The sequence below is a fragment of the Odocoileus virginianus genome, chromosome 11, assembly GCF_023699985.2.
Source record: "Odocoileus virginianus isolate 20LAN1187 ecotype Illinois chromosome 11, Ovbor_1.2, whole genome shotgun sequence".
NCBI lineage: Eukaryota > Metazoa > Chordata > Mammalia > Artiodactyla > Cervidae > Odocoileus > Odocoileus virginianus.
Window position 1 is genome coordinate 8,398,830 of NC_069684.1, and position 27,325 is coordinate 8,426,154.

At 35.4% G+C, this 27,325-nt stretch overlaps 1 protein-coding gene across 6 annotated transcripts in view; it reads left to right on the top strand.

Moving 5' to 3' along the window:
* RCOR3 (REST corepressor 3) overlaps positions 1-27,054 on the top strand; it is a 52,118-nt gene extending 25,064 nt beyond the window's left edge. For 4 of the 6 annotated variants that reach the window (XM_070473897.1, XM_070473895.1, XM_070473896.1 and 1 more), the window contains 5 exons: positions 3,962-4,180; positions 8,357-8,434; positions 16,379-16,436; positions 24,820-25,061; positions 25,514-27,054. In XM_070473897.1, the coding sequence (XP_070329998.1) occupies positions 3,962-4,180; positions 8,357-8,434; positions 16,379-16,436; positions 24,820-25,061; positions 25,514-25,858 (942 nt within the window). In that variant the 3' untranslated portion in view covers positions 25,859-27,054. The remainder of the gene's footprint in view (positions 1-3,961; positions 4,181-8,356; positions 8,435-16,378; positions 16,437-24,819; positions 25,062-25,513) is intronic. The other 2 variants (XM_070473899.1, XM_070473898.1) reach the window with 2 other exon arrangements.
* Positions 27,055-27,325: the final 271 nt, after the last annotated feature.

The following is a 27,325-nucleotide window of genomic DNA, read 5'->3' on the forward strand; positions in this document are numbered from 1 at the left end:
TCCAATACTTTGGCCACCTGATGCGAAGAACTTACTCATTAGAAAAGACCCTGATGCTGGGAAAGATTGGGGGCAGGAGGAGAAGGGGATGACAGAGGATGAGATGGTTGGATGACATCACCAACTCGATGGACATGAGTTTGAGCAAGCTCCAGGAGTAGTTGGTGATGGACAGGGAAGCCTGGCCTACTACAGTCCATGGGGTCGCAAAGAGTTGGGCATGACTGAGTGACTGAACTGAACTGATAGCTCTGTCATCTTTCTTTTGTTGTGTTTGACCGGTCTATCATTATTCCTTACTTTCAACATTTCTGTGTCCTCGTATTTTAAGTACGTGTGTTACAGGAACAGATATGTGGTATTTTTTATCTAGAGAGTTTAGCCCCTTTATACTGGTCATGATTAATATTTGTATTTTTGTTATTTCTTATTTTTATCTTCTGTTTGTGACTTTCTTTTTGGATCAAGAATTCATCTCGTTTGATTTTTTCTTATTTTACTCTCTACTAATTTGGAATGTTTCTATATTTCTGTTGTTACTGTATACTCTGGAAATTTTATCCTGCATATTTAACTTTTAAAATCTAATTTTGGTGCTTTGAATGAGTTTCTGGTTAATTTAAGACCTTTAAGATGCTTTGACTTTAGCCACTACTTTCTTGTTTTATGTGCTATTTTTTTTCCAGTTTTAGTTACATCTTATTTTTTTAATATATCACATTAGACATATAGTCAATGTTAGATTTACTAAGCTAACAAGAAATTTACCCAATTTTTAATACTTAAAATTAATTTTGCTTACCTTTCATTCTTGAATCTTAGAACTTTCTTTGAAAATAATTTTTCTTTTTTCCTAACTGTATCTTTTACAGATTAATTTAATGACAGTCTATTGATTATGAACACAGTCAGTTTTGGAATGTCCAAAATGCCTATTTCTTAAACCCTTAGTTTTGCTGGGGTTAGACTCTTAGGTTGACCGATATTATTTGAAGATATTATTCTGCAGCTTTCTGATTTCTATCATTGCTTTAGAGAAGTCTGCTGTCAGGCTAATTATCATTCCTTTGGAGGTAATTTAAAAAAATTTTTTGATTGATTTACAATATTGTATTGGTTTCTGCCATACATCAACATGAATCAGCCATAGGTATAAATATGTCTCCTCCCCCTTGAATCTCCGTCCCATCTCCTACCCCATCCCACCCCTCTACGTTGTTACAGAGCACCTGGTTTGAGCTTCTTGCATCATACAGCAAGTTTCTTCTGTCTGGCTGTTTTACATATGGTGATTTATGTGTTTCCATGCTACTCTCAATTCATCTCACTCTCTCTTTCCCCACTGTGTGCACAAGTCTGTTCTGTTTGTCTGCGTCTCCATTGCTGCTCTGCAAATAGGCTCATCAGTACCATCTTTCTGGATTCTATATATGTGTATATATGTTAATGTACAATATTTGTTTTTCTCTTTCTGACTTACTTGACTGTAAAACAGGCTTTAGGTTCATCTACCTCATTAGGGCTGACTCAAATGTTTTCTTTTTATGGCCAAGTAATATTCCATTGTATGTATGTACCACAGCTTCTTTATCCGTTCATCTGTCAGTGGACATCTGGATTGCTTCCTAGCTAATTTCAATGGTGCTGCAATATCTCTTTTCAGTTATGGTTTTTTTAGGTTATATGCCGATTAGTGGGATTGTTGGGTCATATGGTAGTTCTGTTCCTAGTTTTTTAAGGCATCTCCATAATGTCATGTCATTTTACATTCCTACCAACAGTGCAAGAGGGTTTTCTTCTCCACACCCTTCTTTGGAAGTAATTTAACTTTTCTCTTTTCCTACTTTTATGATCTCTTCTTTGTCTTTAGTGTTCCATAGTTTCATTTGAAGTATATGGCTTTGGATTTCTTTTTTTTTGAAATTTTGGATTTCCTTGTACTTTCTAAATCTTATCTTAAATTCTGTGAAATTCTTATTTGTTGAGTCTTTGAATCTAAAGTCTCCTTCATTCTCTCTATTCTTTGTTTTGAGAATTCTTTCAGACATGTAATGGACGTTTCACATGTCTCTTAACCACTCATGTATTCCACGTCTTTCCATACTTCCATGCTATGTTTTGGGCATTTTTCTCATAGGTGCATTCAGAGTCACTAATTGTCTTTTGAGCTCTGTCTAGTCTGCTAAGGAACCCATCCATTGAATTTCTAATCTGATTTATAATATTTTTTATTTCCAGATGTTCTATTTGGTTTTTTTGCCTGTCTGCTTGGTCAGTTTTGATGGACTTATTTCTTATAAGAATATTCCATATTTTCAATTATTTCTTTCTTTGTACGTGTATAACATCTTTATTGTATTTTCTTTATCCAGTAATTGTAACATTTGTGATCTTTTCAGATACAGTTCTGTTGTTTGCCTTCTGCAGTGTTTTCCTCGGGAGACTTGTTTGGCAGTTTGTAGTTGTGAGCTTATTTTCCTTGGAACATGTTTGTTGAAAATTTTCAAGACCTGCATTTACAGTGCATTCTTCTAAAGCCAGCTTGCATTTACTTCTGCTAACTGAAAGCCCTTCCAACCTGAGATACTCTAAAGTAAATTTTTGATTTGGGGTTTTTCAGGCCAGACAGTTGATATAAATTTAGTCTCCAAACCTGTCTGAATATAGGCCTGTGGCTAGGGATTCTCAGGAAAGACTCTTTTTGGTTTCTTTGCTTTCCTTTCAGCCAAGGTTGAAGTGGTCTTGTCTTTCTTTAAATCATCCTCCCTTTGCAGGGCAGGGTCAGTTTTCCTACTTTGCACGATGTTGGAGGCCCCTCCCCTTCCAGAGTTCTGGCTTTCATTCTTGTGCTCTTCACCTGTTGTCCACTGTCCTTTAGGCAAGTGTCAGCTCCTGCATCCTTGCTTCTCTCTCTAGATTCCTGCTTTCTCATCATTTCTGGTCTGTACTTCTCTGCCAGCTTAGAAATGAATTTTAAAAGATTTTAAAAAAATACTTGATCTAGCAATTTTAGGAGTGCTATACTGGGAGGATTTTCCCTGAACATCAAATCTGTCATGTGTTGCTTTGAATTGAGTTTTAAGGAACAGAGTGAATTACAGTACTGGGTACTATATAATTATATTATGACTTTTACTCAGAGTTCCTTTTCTAATGAATTGAATTATTAAATCTGTTCAGTATATTGTCTTCAGCCTAATGGGACACAGTTTCTAATGGATTCCTATCTTGGAAGCACAGAATAACATTGTATTTTTACATCACACTTTTTAAGAATATTTCAGATATAGTAATGAAACCCTACTTAAGAGTTCATGGTGATCATTGTTAGAGCTTTTTAAACCTCTTCCAAAGTGAAAATTTCAATGTTATTTTATTCACAGGTAAATAGACTTGGAGTTTAGAAATGTTGTTAGTATTAAAATAATCTTGTGCTCTTTTTAATTTTTAGAGGCATAGTTCTCTTTCAACAGCTCCGAAGTGAGAATAAAATGTTACCTGTTTTTTTACCAGTTGGCTGATCTACCAATTGTCATGATTCCTAACTTGCCCTTTTTTACTTTCTTTAAAACTTTGCACTTAGTAAGTTGTAGCTTACCCCTGCTCCCCCTTAATTGCTGAGAGAAAATATATCCCATCTTGAAATCGTGAAGCAAACTAAAATAATGTAAAACCCACCTTATTTTTTCATTGTTCATAGTCTTCTGGGCATAGAAACCTAACATTTTTTGAGTGGATTAATGAAACATATGTTATGTTGTATGCTCATTTCCCCCTAATTGATAGTTGTTATGTGTGTGTGTGTGTCTGTGTGTGTGTGTTTGGACTCATATGTAGTATAATTGGCTAGAAGTATTTAGTAGGTGCACTTAATGTAACAGATACTTCTATTAGTAATAGACTGTTTTCAACTTATACCTGTATGCAAACCCAAATGACCCTTTATTCTTTTTTCTTCCAGGGTAATACTGACCAGCCTGTCCAAACTAGCAAGATTGGACTTGGGAGGAGAGAATATCAGAGTTTACAACACCGCCATCATTCTCAGCGTTCTAAGTGCCGTCCACCTAAGGGCATGTATTTAACCCAAGAAGATGTGGTAGCTGTTTCCTGTAGCCCCAATGCAGCCAACACCATCCTGAGGCAACTGGACATGGAGTTGATCTCTTTAAAACGTCAGGTATTTTATAAAAATCATTATTTTTGATGATCCTGTCCATTTTGCTTATTTACTTTATCCCTGTAAACTCAGTTTTTTTACAGATTATCTCAACCACTCAGTTACATAAGTTTTATCTTTCTTATTTACCTTGTTTTCAAATTATAAGGTGCCACTGAGTATTTTAGATTTGAATCCCAGCATTGCTACCTGTTAGCTCTGTGATGTTGGGAAATAATAGGATATGCAGATGACACCGCCCTTAATGGCAGAAAGTGAAGAAGAACTAAAGAGCCTCTTGATGAAAGTGAAAGAGGAGAGTGAAAAAGCTGGCTTAAAGCTCAACATTCAGAAAACTAAGATCATGGCATCTGGTCCCATCACTTCCTGGCAAATAGATGGGGAAACAGTGGCTGACTTTATTTTTTTGGGTTCCAAAATCACTGCAGATGGTGAATGCAGCCATGCAATTAAAAGACGCTTACTCCCTGGAAGGAAATTTATGACCAACCTAGATAGCATATTAAAAAGCAGAGACATTACTTTGCCAACAAAGGTCCGTCTAGTCAAGGCTATGGTTTTTCAAGTAGTCATGTATGGATGTGAGAATTGGACTGTGAAGAAAGCTGAGCACTGAAGAATTGATGCTTTTGAACTGTGGTGTTTGAGAAGACTCTTGAGAGTCCCTTGGACTGCAAGGAGATCCAACCAGCCCATCCTAAAGGAGATCAGTGTTGGGTGTTCACTGGAAGGGCTGATGGTGAAGCTGAAACTCCAATACTTTGGCCACCTGATGCGAAGAGCTGACTCATTGGAAAAGACCCTGATGCTGGGAGGGATTGGGGGCAGGAGGAGAGGGGGACGACAGGATGAGATGGTTGGATGGCATCACCGACTCGATGACATGGGAGTTGGTGATGGACAGGGAGGCCTGGTGTGCTGTGGTTCATGGGGTCGCAAAGAGTCGGACACGACTGAGCAACTGAACTGAACTGAAGCTTCCATTTTTTATTTATAAAATTGGAGATAATAATCTTCTCTTTCAGATTGTTGAGAATTATTTGAAATAATACATATGGATTGTCATCATTAACAGCAGTATTATTTAAAAGTTTCATTAGCATAATCAGGTAGTGGATAAGGTTTTAGAGTCAGTGATCCTAAGTTCCAAACCTAGATACACTGTCTACTTCCTGCACAACCCTAGGGGAGCTGTTTAACTTCTCTCAACTTCAATTTCTTTGTCTTAAAATGAGGATAATAGTATTTTGGTTGGGAGGAATTAAACAAGGGTATTATAGGGTAAATGCTTAAAACATTAGTGCCTTGCATAATACGTACTCATGAATGGTTGTTATTAGGTCTTCAGTCTTTCTCTGGCTTTTCCTTTATTTATTTCTTTTGTTGTTTTAAGTCTGGACTTCTTGGTATAAATTAACCAACCTTGCCAGTGACTTCTGAGTTTACTTCCTAAGCTGTGGCTTTTCTCCAAAGCTCCATATTTCCAACTACCTGGTAGACATCTCCTCTAACCCCCAAAAGATTTTTATTTTTCTGTTCCTTGTTTGTTGAAACATCTGAATTTATCTTTTACTCATCCCTTGCCTATATTACTCTCTCAGCACACACAAACTCAAGCAGTAGATTATTTTATCTCTGAAATTTCCTTTAAATCAATCCCCAGCTTTTTAATCTCATCCCTACTACCCTTGTTATGGCACTTACCACCTCTTTTCTGACTGTAGCTGTCATGTTCATTCTCCTTGCTGTCTACCTCTTCTCAGTCCCTTGTTACACATTTTATCAATGTTATTCTTCTAAAATACTAGTGTAATCAAGATCACTCATTTTAAAATGCTTCATTAATTCCTACTTGCCTTTAGCAGGTTATTTGCAGAGCTAGACAGAAATTTATAGGAAGGGCATGTTAAATTTAAAATTTATCATGAGTGAGGAAACCACTGAAGGATTTAAAAGAAGTGTAACATGGTCATATTTATATTTTTCAGCTATATGTCTTCTTCTTTTTTTTTTTTTTTTTTGTAGTTGCTTTAGGGATTATACCATGCATCCTTAGCTTACAGTGTCATCCTTATTTAGATATCACAGTATGCACCATTAGAGTTAATATTATACCACTTCCATATAATCTAAGAACTTTGCAACAGGGTAGTATGGGACTGAGATGGTTTTTCTCTATCCTAAACATTCAGATTTCTCTACCCCTTGACCCTGGTTACTTACCCAAACTGCTTTTATATTTCTGTTTTCTTCTCCAGCAAACTTCCAGAATAAATATCAAAATCTACCACATTGGCTTCCTCTGCTTTCTTACCACTTATTTTCAGAGGCTTCCCAATCTAGTTTCTGTCCCACATCCCATCCCAGTTCTGCCACTGAATAAGCTGTCTTAAGATTGTTTGTGAACAAGTTGCCTAGTCGAGTACTCTCTTCTTGGGTCTTATCTCTTTTGAAAGCCACCTCCTCCTCCTTAGAATTCCTTTCTTTTGACTTTTGATGCCGGATTCTCAATTATATATAGTATGTATTTGATTGAATGCTTTGCCTTTAGTCAAACCATAAAAGTCTGTAAGACTCCCATCTTCCAACCTACAGTACCCCTTCTCTTTAGAGAACTTCTAAAACACTTTGCCTGTGATATTTTTAAAGTGCTCAGAATTTTTTAAAATAATGAATAAAATGTTCTTAGCCACCTGTAATCATAGTTAGTTATCAGTATTACTACTCCACTATTACTTCACTTATAAGCTATTTTTATTGATTTTGGCTGTGCTGAGTCTCCGGGCTGCATGAAGGCTTTCTCTGGTTGCTGTGAGCAGGGGTTACTGTTCATTCTGGTGCGCAGACTTCTTACTGTAGTGGTTTCTCTCCTTGCCAAGCACAGGCTTCAGTAGTTGTGACTCACAGGCTTAGTTGCTCTATGGCACATGGACTCTTCCTGGACCAGGAATTGAACCTGTGTCCTCTGGATTCTTAGCCACTGGACCACCAGGAAAGTCCTTTGTTGATTCTTGTGAAAGAACTTTTTAAAAACTTTAAGTTAAAAAAAAAAAAAAAAAGCTTTAAGTTAGTTCCTTTCTTGGATATTCATTTAATGTGTAACATAGTGAAGATTTGCATTCTTAGATTTACAAATTCTACCATTTATTATCCCAAACATCTCATAAGCAGTGTCCAGACTGATTTCCATGTCCACGAGTAATCTGGTCCCCTTTTTGCACTCCCTGTCTGGTTGAATAACACCATGTATACTCAGTTACTCAAGCCAGTGATGAAAGAATTATCCTTGATTCCTCCTTCTCCCTAATTCTCCACAATCAGTTGTTTACAAAGATGTCTTAATTTTGTTCCCAAGTTATTTCTTTGACCCGTCTTGTGTACCACCACCACTCCTTCATTTCTGCTGTTTAAATCAAAGTCCAGTTTTGCTCTGTGCTTGTTTTGAAAGCATGAATCTGTTCCAACATCATTGATATACATGGGGACAATTTGAACATAATGTGATTTTTTGCATTTGCTCACATGTGATTTTTGTTAGTGAAAAACTAACTATACCTAGCTGAGTATATGCCCACACAGGTCACATTTGAACTCTGTGGGCATATATTGTGTTATTTGCCATAAACACCCACATCTGGTGTTAAAACTTCATCTGATTTCAAATAACCGTTCTACCACTTCCCAACAATTCACAAGTTGTATTTATTTTGACACCACTTATATAAGCAACCTTTTAAGGTAAAGCATTGTCTTTATTGTATCACTTGTGAATTTCTTTCCTGTTTAGAACTGTGCTGTGTGTCATTGATGAAGTTTTTTAGTGCTGTGTCTCAAGTTCTTTTCCCCATAAGCCCTGTGGTTTTACTGTGCAGTTTGCATAGTACTGTGGCTTTTGAGAATGCATATGTCAGGTTATAACAGAACTGATGGTACTTACTTCACAGAGCAGTTGTGAGAATTAAATGATTTCTTATGAACTGTGCCAGTTAGTCTGTTAGGTATGTATATAGTTGATGTGTATGCTACTTGAATGAGTGGTATATTCCACCCTAAGTGCCTAAGTGTTCTATCCCCTGGGGTAACAGGGTTTTTAATATATATCCTTTTCACTTATTAATACTCAAAAATTCACCTAGGTACATGATCTGATTCATAATTTTGGTTATTTTGTTGAAGGTTCAGAATGCTAAGCAAGTAAACAGTGCACTTAAACAGAAAATGGAAGGTGGAATTGAAGAATTCAAACCTCCTGAGGTATGTTATTGAAGAGTATACGTGACTAAGTGTGGTAAAACCTTGTTCTTTGAGTTATTCAGTATTCAACTACTATATTTTGGTTACATGTGCACCTTGAAGGTTTTATTATATAGATAATTTATTATGTTTCTTTTATTATTTAGATAGGTAGTCTCCTGAGACTTGGCTAATGATTTGAGTTAAATCATTCCGTTACTGTCTTTAGCACTTGCTATCAAGCAAAGAAAATAGCTATAGTAGTAGGCCCAGTGCATGTGAAACTGGAAGGTCATTGATGAAGAAGTGCATTTTGGGGTCTATAGCAATGTTTGTTCAAAGCTGTTTCCTACCTGTGTAAATTGGTAACAGGAAGAAAAAGATCACAAGGAGCTCATTTTAACAGTTTTAACAAAATTTTACTTTAGTTTTGGATATTTGTTTATTGGCTTAGATTTCCAGTTAGGATTTTAGTGTGGGACTTATATCCTGGAAAATATGAAATCCAAATACGAGATATAGATTGGCCATTTTCTCAAGTCTTACTTGTACTTCTGCTAAAACTTAATATGTTTTTTTATATTGGTGATGTCTACGGGTGTACTTAAATGCTTATTGTTCAATCGTACCTTTTTATGGAAGCTTCTATTATAAAATCTTTTCTCTTTCTCTTTTTTTTTAAGATTCCTATGTTATGCTTATTATCCTGGCCTTACTTTTCTATGTCTGTAATAATCAAATAATCCTATTTGGTCCTAATGGGATTTTTTTCCCTCCAGATAGCAGATTGAAATATCTACAAATGAATTATGTATAGGCAGGGTGGCGGGCAGAAAAGTAGTATTCCATATGCCATCTTACTCTCTAGAATCTTCTAGGAAGGAAGAATCATTATGAAGGAAGTTGTTTTTGTTTGTTTTGAATAGTCTCTTTCAAGAAGGTTAGGCAGTGGAAAAGAATGAAATATATGTAGACTAATATCTCATTGCAAACCCAGAGGTAAACTGACAGTCTAGTGATTTAAATAAAGATAGTGTAATACAAAGAGTACTGCTTTATTTTATGTTAAATTATTACATCAAAAAATTTATTTTAAATTTTGTATTGAAATTAATTTAATATTTAATTAATTATACATTGTTGTTGTTCAGTCATTAAGTTGTGTCCAGCTCTTTTCGACCCCGTGAACTGCAGCATGCCAGGCTTCCCTGTCCTTCACTCTCTCCCTGAGTTTGCTCAGTATCATGGCCATTGAATCAGTGACGGCATCCAACCGTTATAAAATGCATAAAAGCAAAAAACTTAAAATGTTTGTATATTACTGTGAGTTTATAACTTAAAAATTAAAGAGTATAGCAGATATTGAAAACCTTATTGGAATAGCTTGAAGAATTTTATGCCAATAAGTTTGAAAATTTACACAAAACTTAGAAATTTCTAGGAATATATGGTTTACCAAAATTGTCTTAAAAAGAACGAAAACTGAATAATGTGTAACCATTAAATAATTGAAGAAACAGTGAACATTTTTCTCATAAGAAAACAGCAGGCCAAGACAACTTTATAGAAAAAGTCTACCAGATTTTCAAGGAAATAAAATTATAATCTCAAATTTTTCAGAAAATTGCAGAATAGTCTCATTTATTAGCATTATATAAAGTAAGATGTGAAGGTATAATAGCATTTATAACTTTCCTGTATGCTGCCTCTTGATGCTGACTTAAGTCCAAGAAGTAGATGAAGTAAATACTATTATTTTGCATGAGGGAGCTGGGCCTCAGAGAGAATAACTGACTTGATCAAGATCACACATCATAGTAAATAGTGATCCTCTGGCTGTGTTTTAGATTCTTAGAGTCCAGTTGGAGTCCTAGATTAATTCGATGCTGCCTCTTTTGGAAGTTTTCATATAATAGTAAAAGTGTATGTTAGATTCCCACATATAAATGTAGTTATTGGTTAGAAGTTACCATTTATTACATCTCTTGGTTTGTTGTAAAAATAATGATCAAAATGACCAAAACCTTAATGCACTGCAGTTCATACATTGAAGTTTGTATATTACTTTGAGGTTGATTTTGAACTCACATGCACTTGAAAAATGTATATATGTTTTATCATCTAGAAAATGCCCAGGATATATTTGTATGTATCATATTGTTCCTATTGCTTTATAGGGGAGAACAACCTGAATAGATATATTTCAAAACACTAGATTAACAGTTATAGTAAAAACCTTGAAAAATCATGTACCCTATCCTCTTACCTTTAGGTTAGCTGATACCTATCCTAGAAAAGTTCTCCCTAATACCTACTAAAAGAATTATATTAACCTTTTAAAAAACAAGCTACTAAATGATGTAACTCAACTGGAGCTAAGCAGTTACTAAGATGCTTTACTTATTCATTTGGTTGTATTTGTTATTTTCATTTAGGGAAAAAGTGGTGAAGAAAGTTAATTCACTTACCTAAGTATTTGTTGATCTCTTGTTTTTTATAAGGCACTGCATTAGGCACTGTGTGAGGGGGGACAGAGGCAACGCCTTAAAAAGAGGAAGGATAGATTTTTCCATTTACTTTTTAAAAAAGAATTTATAGTCTAGATGTTAGAAGACAAACTGATTAAATTTATAGATTTATAAGTGAAGATATTAATAAAAGAAGTGGCTGTTGTTCAGGTAGGGTAATCAGAGAGCACTTCCTAAAGCAGGAACTTTCAGCTGAAGTTTCCTAGAGCGGGGCGGGGGGACGTTTCAGCTGAAGGGTGAGTAGGATTTTTGCATACACTAAAAGGGCAGGTGGAAGGAATAATGTGAACAGTGGTTTGATGTTGAGCAGTGCATTCAAATATAAATCCAGAGGGGAAAATTAAAAACACTGGATATTCCCTGAGTGTGTATTATGTGCTCATTATTGTGCTAATCACTACTGAGAGTTCAGTGGAAGTTATACTGTTACACTGTTTTCTGAGGAAGCATGTTGTCTACTTGGGAAGGTACACTTAGCTACAAAGGATGAATGCACAGGATGTATGAGAGGTGTTGATAAGGGTGAGTTTAACAGGGACTTCTCTGTTTTATAAACCAGTGGGCAAGACCACTGTGAGAGCTAGGAAAAGCTTTTGTGAAAGTAAGAAGAGAAGTTTGCCTTTTAAATTAAGGCAAATGAAGAGATCATACAGTTTTTTCAATTTAGGAAGGATGTAATGAGAAATTTGTGTTTTAGGAAAGTTATCCTGGCCATGTTACATAAGATAAATCAGCAACTTTAGAGCTGCTGAAATACTAGGTATGTGAGAGAGAAAATAAGTGGTAAAGAGGTATTGGGTAGTATCAGGTATTAGTTGTAGGAATGGAGAGCAAGTGATAAACCTAGAGAACATTTGCAAAGTAGATGTTTATGTTTCTCCTTGAAAGTATATGAGGGTGTTACAAGGAGTGGTGGTATGTTTGATTGTGCTTTGATTTGTTTTGGGTGAAGTTTAGGTAAGGGGCAAGGAGATCCATGAACCCAGAAGGAAGAATCTGAGAAAGGGGTGCTTTTTGAAGCTAGAAGTTTCCAAATCTATGAATATTTTCTTGCATAGGTGTGTGAGATCCTTTCTCTATGGATGTTGGGTTGAATTTTCAATGTTGGGTAGCCTGGTAACCTTTTTTAACTCTTCCAGGTCAGAGGTAGTATGAAACTACTACTGACAAAAATGGGAAAGATGTGAAGAAATTTAGCCAGGGAAAGGATGCAGTAAAGATGCTGAACTCGCCAAGGATGCTGTAGATTGTTCTAGACGGCTCTTTGGGGTCTTTCACATTATTGTTGATATTATATACTGGATTGTTTTACATTGCTGTTCTATTATTTTTAAGAAAAAGAATGTTTTCAGTTTCAGGTACCTCATAGCTAGCTATAACTACCATAGGATTTTAGATTCCTGGATATAGTCTTGTTGTCCTTTCCTTAAGTTAAGCACATCTCTACCAAACTTTCTTAGCTCTGAAATATAAAAATCAGTAACTTAAAGGAATCCTCTATGTTTTTAAAATGTTGACCCTCCTACTCCTACAGCCTTTCCTCTCTCCCACTGTTTCCATTTCGTAGCACATAGACTGTTTAATTCCATACAGTTTCAAGTCCTCCTCTGCATTTTTCCACTGAAGCATCTTCTTAAACGTTAACATTGGTCTTAATGACCAAATTCCACAGCTCTAATTCATTTCCCTTGCCTATTTCTGAGCCTTTCACATAATGATGACCTCCTTCTTACTTTAACTTTTATGTTTATAACTATTATTTTCCCTTCTCAGCTATAATTTTTCTTACTCTATGTAAATAAAGACATTCTCTTAAGTTTTTATCCTCAGGATGCATTTCTCTTCTGTTTTGGAAATCTGATACAACCTCATCACTTTGCTGTATTAAAGTCATATCATATATACATTTAGATGACTTAAATTCAACCAAATAAAAAAGAGAGAATATGTTTAGTAACAGCAAGTGCAGCAGTGCTGGCAATTCTGCCTGAACTCCATTTATTGAGTGTATGACCCAGAGTGAGTAGTTACAAGCTGGGAACTGTGAGTCTAGCATTCCTTTAGTCAGTTTTAGCTTTCACATGCCTTCTGAACATTTCCTTGAACTGAACGATGTTCTAGTATTTACATAAGTATTTATATTTTTCCTTTACTACTGTTCTAAATTCGAGCCAAAGGCTTCATCTGGGGTATAACTGAGAAACTAGTGGCCCTTTCCAGTACGGGAGGAATAACTGCCAGCGTGGATTTTCTGTGAGACTGCCTATCTCCATGGCTGCCTTTGTAAGAACATTTCAAGAGTAATTTTGGAAGAAAAAAAACTTTAAAAAATTGAGTCTGATTTTAGAACCTTTCATCTGAGTAAGCTGATTCCATTGTTTTCCCTCATAAGCATTTTCCAAACACCTTAAAAATTCATCTATTTGAATAGATGAATCTTTTAGCCTCCTGCCTAATACCTTATTTTCAGTGTATCCCAAGTTAAATTCCTCCTCTTAGCATTGCCTTCCCACATCTCCCACATCCTAAGTCCTGAAAAGTATCACCCTTCTCCCAGCTTTCTAGGCTTAAAATCTTATTTTGCTCATAATCCTACCCTTCTCTGTTTGCTCCCTGCTTCCCCCAGATTGCATATTAAATCTAGTATGAACTCGTCAGCCTTGGTGTTTTCAGCCCTTGCAGAACTGGACCTCACCATATTTTGGTTTAGTTAAGTATCACCAACCTTCCAGGCTTATTTGTCACTGCTTCCTAACAAAAATCCTCTTGTTCCCTGAACTTGATATGCTTTCTCCTCATTTTTGCCTTTTAGGAACTTATGTTCTTAAATCCATCTCTGACTCCAGTCCCTTCAACTTTCCTTTTTCCCCACTGTAATCATTTTGACTTTTCCCTCTCATCTTTGAATCCCCAGTATACTGTTTTCAATAATAGTTACTTGTGTTTATCCCATCTCCTGATTTGCTTATAAGCCAAAAATAAGTCATCATTGGGCTTGTTATTTCTTTTTTACTTTTTGTTCCCTTTTCATTAATGATACCTTTTCCTCCATTTTCTGCCTTTCAGGTTTAACAAACATTGATTGATCAACTTTAATTTATGTTTGCTCAGGCACTGTGCTTGATGTTTTTGTTATTGTTTGTTGTTGTTGTTGTTTAGTCACTAAGTCATGTCCAAGTCTTTTCGACCCCATAGACTGTAGCCTGCCAGTCTTCTCTGTCCATGGGATTTCCTAGGCAAGAATATTGGACAGGTTGCCATTTCCTTCTCCAGGGGATCTTCTTGACCCAGGAATCGAACCCCCATCTCCTGCATTGGCGGGTGGATTCCTTACTAGAGCCACCAGGTTACATATGTCCTTCTCTATATTCCACATATATGCTGACTTTAATCCTAAGAACCACTTGCAGTAGTATCACAAGAGATGTTCAGTATCCAAATGCTCATTAATCTAAGGGATAGATGGAGAAGCAAAGGTTGCCAAACAAGAAAGTATTCACTAGTGAATTGAGCACTTATAAAGTTAGTTCTCCTCACTAATTCTTCCTAATTAACTCTAGCTGTTATCCTTTCCATCCATGACAGCAACACCTTCCTCTGTTATTCTCTTACTAATACAGTGCAAATACAAAATGAAATTGTAAGCCTTGCAAGAGATGTGAAACTTCCTGAAGTCTCTGAAGGTACAGAATGGCTTTAGTCACTTGCAAAATTGTTGACAGATGGGTATGTAACAGAATTAATGATGGGGAAAAAAAGGATAGCAATAAAGAGAAGAGAAATTTGAGAAAATCATTGACATCTTCAGAAGAAAAATGAGCTATATTCTGCACTCATGCTGTAAATTTCAAAGCTAGAGAGTGTTATACCACTGTATAATCAGAAAAGGTATGCCAAGAAATAAAATTAAAGCTTGTAAGCGGAATCAGTAACTATCTTTTAATGAACTGATTTTCCTAAGTTTTAGTTTCATATTTCAGATTAAGTTACATTCAGCCTTTTATTTTTAACCATTTACCCTGAAATATTTGGACCTGTTTTAAATAGGTTCCAATATCAGTTATTGTTGGGTACTAAGGACCTCTTCTGTCTACCTTTCACGGCCAAGGTAGCATCACATTGCCTAGGTATTAACTCAGATATTACCTCCTACTCCCTTCTTCTTATTCCTCTTGGGAGACCATATGTTTAAAATTGCTGGTTTTCCCTGTTTTCTGAAACTTTTTCTTTCCACTCTATTAGCCTTGGTTCACCCTTACTACTCCTGTATGTCCTGTTTCCCCTCTTTCTCTCTGCCTGTTTCTTGTTATTCCTTTGTCTCCTCACAAGTATCCTAACCTGGAGGCTTGTCCACGTTGCCTGGCCTGCCTTGCTGTCCTTTTTAAATCTTATCACTTGGAACTCAGTGATTTGTATTTTTTATTTTTCCCTCCTTTCCTCAAGGTCTTTTTTTTTTTCTTCTTTCATAACTTTTTTGGAATTTATGTTTCATTCTTTCTTCCAAATGCTTGTTTATATGTCTTCACTCGTGGTGAGAAAGTTGATATTACCCAGAACTTCTGTGTACTTTGGAGATTCTTATTGCTAAGACTACAGCTGAGATAAGACCTCAACACCCCTTCTTAGAGGAAACCCTACTTTGTATTTTGCCCAGCATGTGTGTGTATTACATTGGCCATTTTATCTGGGCAGTTTCTACTATAAACCTGTAGGCTGGAATGCTTATTTCTGTCCCTCCATCTACTGCCAAAGGTTCTTGATTACTAAGAAGTGGGTGTACACTAGTGAAATTTGGTTAGATGTTTAATACTGTAATACTGCCATGGTCAAAATCTTAAACTGAGAAATTTTTTAAACAAAAATACTAGGATGAATGTAGGAAGTGTTGGGGGAAAATCTATTCTTATACTCAGTCACTCTCTGCTTTAGAAATTTAAAGAAATATTAATTTAGGGCACAGGCCTTATCTACAGTTTTACATTAATTTATACAACACTATTTTTGATGGAGTAAGAATAGGTTTAGTCTACATATGAAGAAAAGAAATTTGAGAGTCACAGATCCTTCTATAAAGAAAACAAAGTCTCTTAAATGTTAAAACTAGGCTAAAATTAACATGTGCAGTGCATGATAGGAACATTGTAGTTGGAAAATGAGTGATTAATAGATTTTCTCAGTTTTGATATCTCTGACTAGGGTGTAAGTGCGAATGTTTTTCTTTCTCCCAAATTGGTACATTTCCCTTTCATTATTTTTTTGTATTGGTAAAAGGTAATTTAAAATACATTTTTTAAGTCTTATAAAAATGAAATCCTCATAAATCAGAGTTTTAGTAATCTCTTATCTATGATTTGGTGAAAAGTTTTTAAAAAATAAGCACTTTGGAAAAATGTCTGTCTTCATATCCTCATTAGGAAACTTCTCTTTAATTTTGTAGTCAAATCAGAAAATTAATGCCCGTTGGACCACAGAGGAGCAGCTTCTAGCAGTGCAAGGTATATTAAAGATAAGCAGTTATTGTTGTTAATGATTATTTAATTTGTCATGAAAGGTGACTACCATAGTTCTCCCCTTCCTTTAGAAGTGGATCGAGAAAGGGGTCTTGTGTTTACCGTGCAGTGTTGGTGCCCGTGAACTCTGACTGGTACTTGTGGATGTGATGCACTGAGTCTGTGTGCATTTTGGGTCCTGAACCGCATGTGATGCCCTCCCAGCAGTAAATGAACGGTGGTGACGGCAGGCTTGAACGGGTCAGCTGGTCTCTGGGTGCCTCTGCTTCAGCATTCCTGCAGCTGGGTTCATTCTGCTGTATCAGCCAGTAACTCTTTATCACAAACATAAACTGCTGTGTTCCTGGTTTCCCTGATTACTCTCTAGTTGATAATTGTCAGGTACTGAAAATATTCATGATATGCTTAACTTTCAGTGTACCCTAACTTACTTAAGAGATGTGCCACTGAATGCTATAAACCCTGACTTTAAATATATCTATTTATACAAAAGAAAGACTTAATATATAGATATATATATGTGTGCAGTTTTAAATGCAATTATTTGTAAGAATGCTTGGTTGAATTGTATGGCAGAAAACTTTTTGTACTATGAATACCCATGGGCAAATTGGAAGCACTATAAACTTGGATTTTCTTGTGTTTGAATTACTTAAGGGCAAATTGTATGTTGCAATTCAGTGTTGTAGATTTGTTTTCCTTTTAAGATAAACTGTCTACAGGACTGATAGTGTGGTTTAAGTTTGGTCTACAATTTGTTTCTTCTTGGCTGAGCCCTCTGTGTTGAGTATCCATAGCTTTTTTATCTAAGTTAACTACTATAAGAGAGTTGGGCCCCAGTGAAACATACATCTTTAAAAACAGTTCCGAGTATTCAAACATAGAGAACATATTTAACTCGAAAAATGTGCAAGTATCATTCAGATATGAGAATAATATAGTTAAAGATTGATTAAGACTTTGCAGTTTGAATTAAAGTAAGGATTACATACCCAATGTGATTTGAAAATGTACAGTAGGGTGCCAGTAGGATAATGTCAGCCTTCCCTTCAGCCTGCACAGCACAGCACAGTCATTTCATAAACAGAAGTACTGGGTTCCATACAGGCAGTGCTGGACATGCATGTAGCACATCTGTAATTGTAGAACCAAGTTTGTGAATGAGTCAGAACAAAAGCTTATAATGTTCAATAATAGCTCTTTGCAGCAGACAACTTAAAGTTTTTATTAAAAAGTATTTTCCATAGCTGTCTCATATTTATTTAGAATTATGATCTATAGTTCTAACATAGTTTCTGAGCAGGCTTTCCTTTGACTGATGTTAAAGCCTGTCTTCCTTCATGGTGCTGGCCTACAGAATTGAGCCCCATTTCCCAATATTTGTTTTCTTAAAGGTTAGTATACTAATCCTATACTCTGATATGAGAATTGATCACAGTGAAAGCCTTTTCTGAAGAGAATCACCTAGGAAGTCTGGATTAATCTTTCTCTGTAGGTACAGAGAAAAGATTTGATACTGTTCTACAGTACTACTTTAAGTATAGGATCCATCAAATCTTATGACTGGGTTGGATACTGGATATTATGAAAAGCTGCATTCAAGAGAAAGACAATAGCAGGATTTACCTACAGAGTTGAGTTATATATGCAGACATTATTTCAACTTAAAAATATTAAAAGAATGGAGTATTTCTAGAAATAATCAAACATGTCCTCTCTCCTGAGGATATTCAGTGTTATTATATTGTTATGTTCATTTAAAAAGTAATCTTTAAATAAATTACACTAATGCAGCGATTTGTATGGAAAGATTCATGTTCTTAAGATTTTGAAAGCAGTTTCAGTATATTTATGCCTGTATTTTATTTATTTATTTTGACTGTAAAATTTTTACTTTGAGTTTAGGTTTTTTGGTTTTGTCTTGTGATTTTTGTTTGGTTTTGTTTTTTTTACATAAAGTAAAGCAACTTAAAGGTGTTTATGTCCGACATAGTTACTTTAGGGAGAGTTAAAAAGTGCCATTTTTGCCTCATGTGCCCATGTATTTATATAATGTTCAAAAGTGTGTCTTACCATCGTGTAGTAATGTCCCCTGTACCTGAGTCTTGGTGTGGGTAAGGTACATAACTGCAGTTCTTATTTTAACATCTGTAATCGAGAAGTACTTGCCTTAGCAGGCAAATGTTTTTAGTTTTTTCTTCTTCTTTTTAATCTTTATGATAAACCTTTATATGATATTATTCCTATGGCCACTTCAGTGTTTTGTTATTAACATGTTTTAATTTATATAGAACTTTTTATTCAAGACATTTTACATACAGATTCTGATTTAACTTTGATTTGTTAAATGCTTTATTTTATCTTGCTCATACTTGACTATTACAGTGACCTAGAGAGAGAAATGTTGACTCTTGTGTCACTAGTGAGCTCCACTATTAAATAAACTTTGTGTTGTAATTAAAGAAGTATATTAAGTTCATTTCCTGTAGCTTAAATTTTATTTTCCATTTTACTTCCCATCTGCTCATGTTGTTGTTAACTAAGTACCAATCATTTAAATAGTAAATAAATATTTAAATAAATGTTATTTTAACAGTAAATATTCAAATAAATGAACTGTTTTCCCTTCTTTCTCCCTTATTTGGAAGGGGAAAAATCACGCTTAGACCAAATGGGAATGTCTGCCTTTACTTGTGTAATCTGTCACTTTATTATGTTAATTTTAGTCCTAGCTATGTTATGACTTCAGTAACATTCTTCAGGAATCCCCAAATGGGATATTATAAATGCTGCTTTAATTTAGTCCCCTTAAAATACTTACCAAGAATAGTATTTCTACAGTTTTTATGTAATCTGTTCCAGCTTTGAGTATCTTAATTTTCTGTTATAACAAATTAGTTAACAGTAAGACCAATTACAGTCTTCACATATTTGTTTTAATAGGGAAATATCCCTGTTTGTAGCTTGTGCCATATTTTTCCTAATCTGTGGTACTTTTAGAAATTATCCTAAGATGAATCTTGATATTCCTATAATCAGTTCAGTTCAGTCGCTCAGTCATGTCCGACTCTTTGCGACCCCATAAACATTTCTTATTAAGCAAGAATTAAGAAAGGAATTTGATTCTGGTTGTATTTTTTTTTCATGTAAAATAAAACATTTATTAGCTGTTTTCAAAAAATAGCAATGATAACACAAAACTCTTTAAAGTATATAGAAGCAGAAACATAGTATACAATATTTGGCATGTTTATTTTAGGTCTCCTCTTAAATATATTCATTTCATAGTCATTAGTGGTTAAAAAAAAATGTTGCCAAACTAAAATATTGTGCTATATTAGGATCAACAGCATAACATTTTTTTTTCTCTAATTTTATCAAGAAGTCAAATTTAATTTTTAGTGTTTTTTTTTCTTGTATTTCCTGCTTTCTCATATGAAACAGGAAATGATGTAACTATGTTTAAATGAGTTATGCCTATGGTTAAATGTTACCTTCTCTCCCTATATTTTATATATTCATCCCTTTTTAGAAGAAATGAAGTGGCAAGTTTAGAAATTGTCTTCATTCTAATTTTTGTCTCCTACTTTAAAAAAAAAAGCTAGAATGGTCCCTAAAGTGCTAAGGGGGTAGGAGAGATTCAGCCTTTGATTAAGACGTAAGGGTTGTAATGATCCTTACATGATGCTTAGCACTTGAATGATCAAAAGAAGGTGGAGATAGATTTGTATTTTTCCTCTAAAAGGTACTTGTTTGTACTAGAGCTTCTTCTGTTATAGATGATATCACGAGAATGGAGGCCCAGAAGTGTAATTGTCAGCCCTCCGATGCACTTGCTTCAGATAGTTAATGATTCCCAGTTCCCAGCATTTTGTGATGGAGTTTAAACTTGTAGCAAGGAAGGTGGGAAGATTCAAAAAGTAATGGATGATTTTGACTTTTAGCTGTTGCCCAGATGCACCAGTCACTGTCCCACTGCTGTTGATATATTTTTTATCTTTTTTAATAGGAATTCTTGACGAGATTTACAGGAGGTGAAAAGAAATGCATGTTGTTGAATGGTTTGAATTTAAAATTAATCTCTTCTTGATAAGAAAGACCTCACATCCCTGGAGTTTCTAAATGTAACTGTTATTTCAAAAAATAGATTTTTGAAAAATTAATACTTCCTAATTATACTAAGTACATGCTCACTTTAAGACATTTTACTGTAAGAAGCAGGGAAAAATATCCCCCAAATTTTCATTATCTAAAAATAGCTTGTCACTGTAATATTGGTGCTTTTTTTTGTAGTCCTAAAGATTATAAAAATTACTTTTAAACACACTGAAAGCAGATTTATGACATCCTTTCTATCTAAGGAAAAAAAGTCTAAATACCACATCCAGACTTGGGAAACAGCATATTTCAAATGCTCCTAAAGTTACTGTCTTGCTAGTCAAAGCTCTAAATATATATATTTTTTTTCTTGGATAATATAGAAGAACATTGGTTGGAAAAGGAAATGTCATGATAACACAGTATCCCAATGAGTTATATTTTTATGTTAATTCCCAAACAAAACTTTAAAAGTTTATATTATAAAGATTATACAGTATCATCTGGCAGTGTAGAAGCCATGTTGTTTCATTGTAACTTTCAAAGGAAATTTAGAAATTTGACTGAAAACAATTTTCTCCTCTCCTTGGGAAATACTTACTTTCCCTCTTCCAGGGTTCTCTCAAGTTTTTTTTCCCTACTAAATTTTGAAAACTGACCTCTTGCCCTAAAAAGTGAAAGTGAAAGTCACTCAGTCGTGTCTGAGTCTTTGCCACCCCATGGACTATACAGTCCATTCTCCAGGCTAAAATACTGGAGTGGGTAGCCGTTTCCTTCTCCAGAGGATATTCCCAACCCAGGGATCAAACCCAGATCTCCCACACTGCAGGCAGATTTTTTACCAGCTGAGCTACCTGGGAAGCCCAAAGGTCACAAGTTTAGTGTAAAAAAATGGTTCAGATAGACCTAAGCCTTTTACATCTTAAGGAGGAGAGAGAGATTTAATCTTTTTTTCCTTTTTTTTTAGACATTTGAAAAGTATTCTATATTTACTTGTTAATTCGTAATGACTGCTTAGATGATTTTGACTTATTTACTTTTGATACCTTTAGTGAATTGTCACTTAAAAGTGATCACTTTAAGTGTCACTTAAAAGAAATCTACAGGTTGATCCATCGTTAACATACAAATTAGGGTTTTCAGGTCATTAATATTAGCGTTCACATTTTGTGTGTTTCTTTTGCCTAGAATTTTTATCAAGTTGAACATTTTTTAAAGCATAGCAAAATTCTCATACCTGTAATATTTAATGATGAAAATGAAAAAATTTAAAGTTTTGTAGTAGAACTTCCCAAGTTGTTTCAGCACTAATTCATATATATATGAAGGACCTTGTTTTTAATAAATGGAAAAGAGAATGGACCACCCTCCTCCCAGGTGCAAGTTGTAGCTAAAGCAGCTCTGAGATCATAGATTGTTAAAGTAGTTGCTCAGTACTGCTACCTTGCTAGGTTGACTTCCAGAAGCCTAGATGGGGGTTCATCTGAAGGTGGAGTCAGTCCATTAAGTCTTCAGTTGATGTTTCACTAGAGTTTGATTAGTTAACCAGCCACAGTACAGAGCTTAAGAATTCCACCTTCTCACCAAAATATGCTGTTGAGTGACGTCACTGGGAATGTAAAAATGATAAAGATGTCAGCCAGGTGTGACTCTTGTAGCTTGGGGAAAAATAATAGAATGAAGCTCCATGGAGAAAAAAAAATCAATCGTATTTCCTAAGTACTTCCTCTGTACTCAGCATTGTAGTAATGCTGGTGGTAATTTGTATTCCAACCTTGTTCACGTCATGGCATACAGAGAAAATGATATTTTTCATGACCCACTGAGACAGGCAGATGAGGCTGCTGTCTGTCCAGAGGAGTCTGCCAAGGAGCTCTAGCTCTTCCACATACGACCCAGGCATCCTGCAGATTAAGGGCACTAATATCCAGGCCCATTTATTCTCAGGACGTGATTGAGATCCTTAGCCAGACTGCAGAAGTCTGCAGTATAGTCTGAACCTAAACACTTTGCAAAGTAGTTGATATGAGACAAACATACATGAATTAATAAACTTACCTAGGTGACTCAGAACCTAGGTGAGCTGAGGAAAATCCAAAGTGTCTGAGTAAACTAAAGTTCCTGTAGGAAGTAGTTTTGGTTTGGGGCATGTAATTCTGGAAATGCAACAATATTAGTGACAAGGTGAAGTCCATTGAGCAAGGGAAAATAAAGTGGAAAACCATGGGGGCAACTTAGTGGTGTGTCTTGGAGTATATTTTGCTGAACAAATGAGTGTTTGGAGGGTTGTAATTTTGTCAGACTTAGAGTCAGAGTTACTCTTAATGTGACTTCTTGTTAAGAATATAGAAGATCTAATCCTAGATTTATTTAAGTTTTCATTTCTAAATTCATGTGTTTGGTATCTTTGGTCATTTCTAGAATGTAAATTAAATCTGTTATGAATATTAGTACACTGGTAGAACACTGTGTGTGATTTCCAGTTAGTATTTGCTTCTCAGTGCAACTGTCTCAAGTTGAGTTGCTGTTTTCTAAAGTACAAATAGTAGAGAAGTACTTGAATATGTAGCAGTAATTTTTAATATGAAGTGACCTTGGGTTCTTATTGTCAGATAAACCCTCACTGGAGCCTAGTCACCATTAGAATTTATACTCAGTTATGAAGTTCAAACTGAAAATCAGCTCATGGATTTAAGAGAATATAAATTCATTTGTTTTAAATGAATATAAAATGTTGTAAACAAAGTTTTAAGTATCATTATTACCCTGTTGTCACGCACGTGTCTTTCTCTTTGAGAACAGAGCGAATGAGCATAGTTTACAAATCCTGGACTCTGTATTAACAATGGGGTTATAGTTTAATATGTCAGGCCTCCTACCCAGAATGTTCTAAGAGGAAGAAACTCCCCGTAGAGTCAAGTCTAGCAAATTGAATGCAGCAAGAGATACTTATTCCCAAGTTTTCAATATAAAGTAAGTGCAGAATTTAAAAACATGAATTATATTCATGCTGGATCTTTAAGATAATAGGTATATCATCCAAATAGGTATCAGTAAGAATATGTCTTGCATTTCTGCCAGGGTATTAATGTGTCCTTATGTTATGCTCTTATGTGTGATTGTAACATGTTAAGTTTATCTAAATCCCTCTATTTCTGGCTGCTTAGATTATCATAGACATCAGTATTTTTTTTCTCCTTTCTCATCTCTAATTAATGAGTTACTGTTATCTGGTATTTTAAAAAGCAGTTATCAAATTACAAAATAAAAATTTTGACAGCTTTTATATTTTAAGCTAGGTATATCTCTTTCTAGAATGAGTAGGGTGGATTTCTTTTAGAACTCCCTAAGAGCAAATTATTATCCATTTGATTATGTAAAGTCACTTTAAATTCTGTAACATAATTGACTGTCTCAAGTTCATAAATCAAATATTATCCTACATTTAAAGAAACTTCCATAATTTTATATAAGTTAGGTCTTTTATATAACTGAATGTACAATCCTTCTTAAATTTAAGGTAGCAATGATAAGCACAGTATCTACAAGTAGTCACCACTATAATTCTTTAGGCTACAGAGCATAGCTAGGAATCTGTCATATATACAGTCCTTAGAACTATTAGATGAGTTAAAATCCAACAAACTGAAAAATAGCTTTCTTTTTTTCGTCCATCAGATTATGATGATTCTCCTGTTTTTTATGTTTAATTTCTTATCTCGGTTTTTTTTGTCAGTACCTAGTACGGATAGGCAAGTAACTGTATAGAAGTTGGTGTTAAGATCAAAATCACAATGCTTTTCTTAACGGGGGAACCCTAAGACTACTCACTCAGTCCATTGAGGGGATAAAAGAGATGGCTCATTCCCATCCAGTTTTGTTTACAAACGATGTTGCTCAAATTTAGGTGACTGGCTACTAGGGAAATAAATGAATGTGGAATTGAGGATGGAACAAAGAATTCAATGCTTTACAATAAATGGACTGTATTTGAGAGTTCAAGAGAGGATTGGAGAAAATAACTGAGTATGTAAAAAATGGTAAGTTTCTGATTGTTCAGTTGAAGGCAAGTGGCTGGCTCGATGAAATGACATAATTGATAGTTTCCATCTGTGACCCTGATATCTTAGTCTCTATCTCAGAATTGAGACGTGAGCAGTTTATCAGAAAGGGTTTTCATTGCTGGTATGTTGTGTGTGTGCGTGATGTATAGTACACACAGCTCTCCTTACTGATCCTTCACAGGTGTATTATTTACTTTGCCTTCCAGGTGTCCGCAAATATGGTAAAGATTTTCAAGCTATTGCAGATGTAATTGGCAACAAGACTGTTGGCCAAGTGAAGAACTTCTTTGTAAACTACAGGCGTCGGTTTAACTTAGAGGAGGTATTGCAGGAGTGGGAAGCAGAACAAGGAACCCAGGCTTCTAATGGTGATGCTTCTACTTTAGGGGAGGAGACAAAAAGTGCTTCTAATGTGCCATCAGGGAAGAGCACTGATGAAGAAGAGGAGGTGTGTTTGTGTATGGAATTTGAGCTAATATGAGCTGAGGAACCACCATTTCGTGTGGTGTTCTGTAAGGTTAATTTGTCAGAGGACTAGCTAAATGAGCATGAAAGGTTGACAATACACTTCCTCAGTGGTGCCTCTCTGTGACTTAAGTCATAATGACACGCTAAGTGCTGATCCTGGAAGAGTGGAGAGTGTATTGTTCTTTCATACATTTATTTTTATTTCCAGTGTTAAGCTGTTTACTAATAAAGATGCCTGTTTGGTAGCTTCGTTGCTTTTTTTGGTTTGTTTTGTTTAAAATAAAAGAAGCTTGTGCTTCCAAAAAACACTGGTGTTATGTTTTTGTTTTGATTTGATTTGTTTTGTTTTTCCTGTGACAGCCCAAACTATATTGTACTACGTCCATTAGGAACTGTCATCTCATACGTGTATTTTTGTTTCCTCACCTCTAGGCACAGACCCCACAGGCTCCTCGGACTCTGGGTCCGTCACCTCCTGCCCCGTCATCCACTCCAACACCAACAGCCCCCGTGGCCGCTCTGAACCAGCCGCCCCCACTTCTTCGTCCAACACTGCCTGCTGCCCCGGCTCTTCACCGGCAGCCTCCTCCACTCCAGCAGCAGGCTCGGTTCATCCAGCCCCGGCCAACTTTAAACCAGCCCCCGCCACCTCTCATTCGCCCTGCTAATTCCATGCCACCCCGTCTCAATCCAAGACCAGTGTTGTCCGCGGTTGGTGGCCAACAGCCACCATCACTTATCGGAATTCAGACAGATTCACAGTCCTCACTGCACTAGAGTTAACTTGGACAGAGCTGCAGTAACTTCACCCCGTCATTACACCAGTGCCCCTCTGACTGTTGGTGCAAAAGAGGGAAGAAGAATCCTTCTAGACACTGCGTCTGCAGACTAGTTCTGTGGCCAGTGGGCTCTCATAAGTGGATGTCTAAGGAATTTTTTAGTTCATGCAACTAAAATGTTATACAACAGAAGGCCTACAGTTAGCCTCCTTTCTAGAGTATACATTCAGTGACATGATCTCGTTAAAGGAAAAGAGATTAAGTATTCTATATACTGAGGTTTTTTTGTTTTGTTTTTACTGTATTTATTTTATTGAGAATCTTTATATTCCTGCCTCTTCATAGTCAAGGCTCTTAGTACAGGAATATTGACTTAGGAATTGTGAAAACTCCTTAAGTTTCATAAGTTAAGGATGTTCGACTATTTCTCTTTTTTCTTTAATTTAATTTTTAACAACATTTTCCTATGTTAGGAGTGCAAGAATAGATAACCTGCATTTCAGATTTTGATGTATGTTCATTTAATGCATATTTAAGAAATGATAGCTGCATATCCCTTTTTTCAAAGACTTGCTTTTTTTTCTAAAGGAATTTAAATATATTCCTTTAAAAGAAAGCAATTTTATCAATTGCAAAGCAATTATATGAAATCACAAAGAATGTACTGAACCTACTAACCCTTTAACATACAGTTTAGGGTCCTAGTGCAAAGTCCTTGCTTAAAGGTCATTGACTTGCCATCTTTCAGTAGTAAGAGGATGGGAATAATTATTTTACATACAAAGAGGACTTCATTTGTTAAAGTACAGTGTCTTTAAGTTCCTTGAAAATGGAGTTAATGTTAATTTTTTTTTTTAATGTTTCTAAATGCTATCTGCTTTTAACTAGTAGTTGCCTCCATTTGGGGACTTTAGAAGAGAGTTATATTTTGTCAGTTATGTGGAAATAGTGGTTATGGAAGCATTTATTTACAATACCTTTTTTGTGTTTAGGTTCTGAACTTTAAATTGCCCTCATACTTATTAATATGGTCTGCATTTAATATAAAAGATGTTTTCTTGATCAATCTCTATTGTACTATTTGGATACATTTGTGTATTCTTTGCAGCTGACCTGTACTCATGGGTTTGGTTTAGGGTTAAATCATCATTATTTCATAAAATAAATTTAAGAATTTGTTCTGTGTTATCCAAAGATATATCAGTATATTGTCACAACTGTGCTGTTAAAATGCTGAGACCCTTTTTATAAAGAAACAAAAATATCTCAAGTCTTTTCAATTCAGCACATAACCATTAAGCACCTACAAAGAATATTTTACAAGTGATGGTATTTCAGCAGTGTGTTACTAATATTTTTGATACAGTGATTTCATATTGGAATCATGACCTGCCCGTGCAAAGGGACAGATTGCTTAGATTGCTGTACTAGTGGAACGAAAGATATATGTTTGCACATTCACATT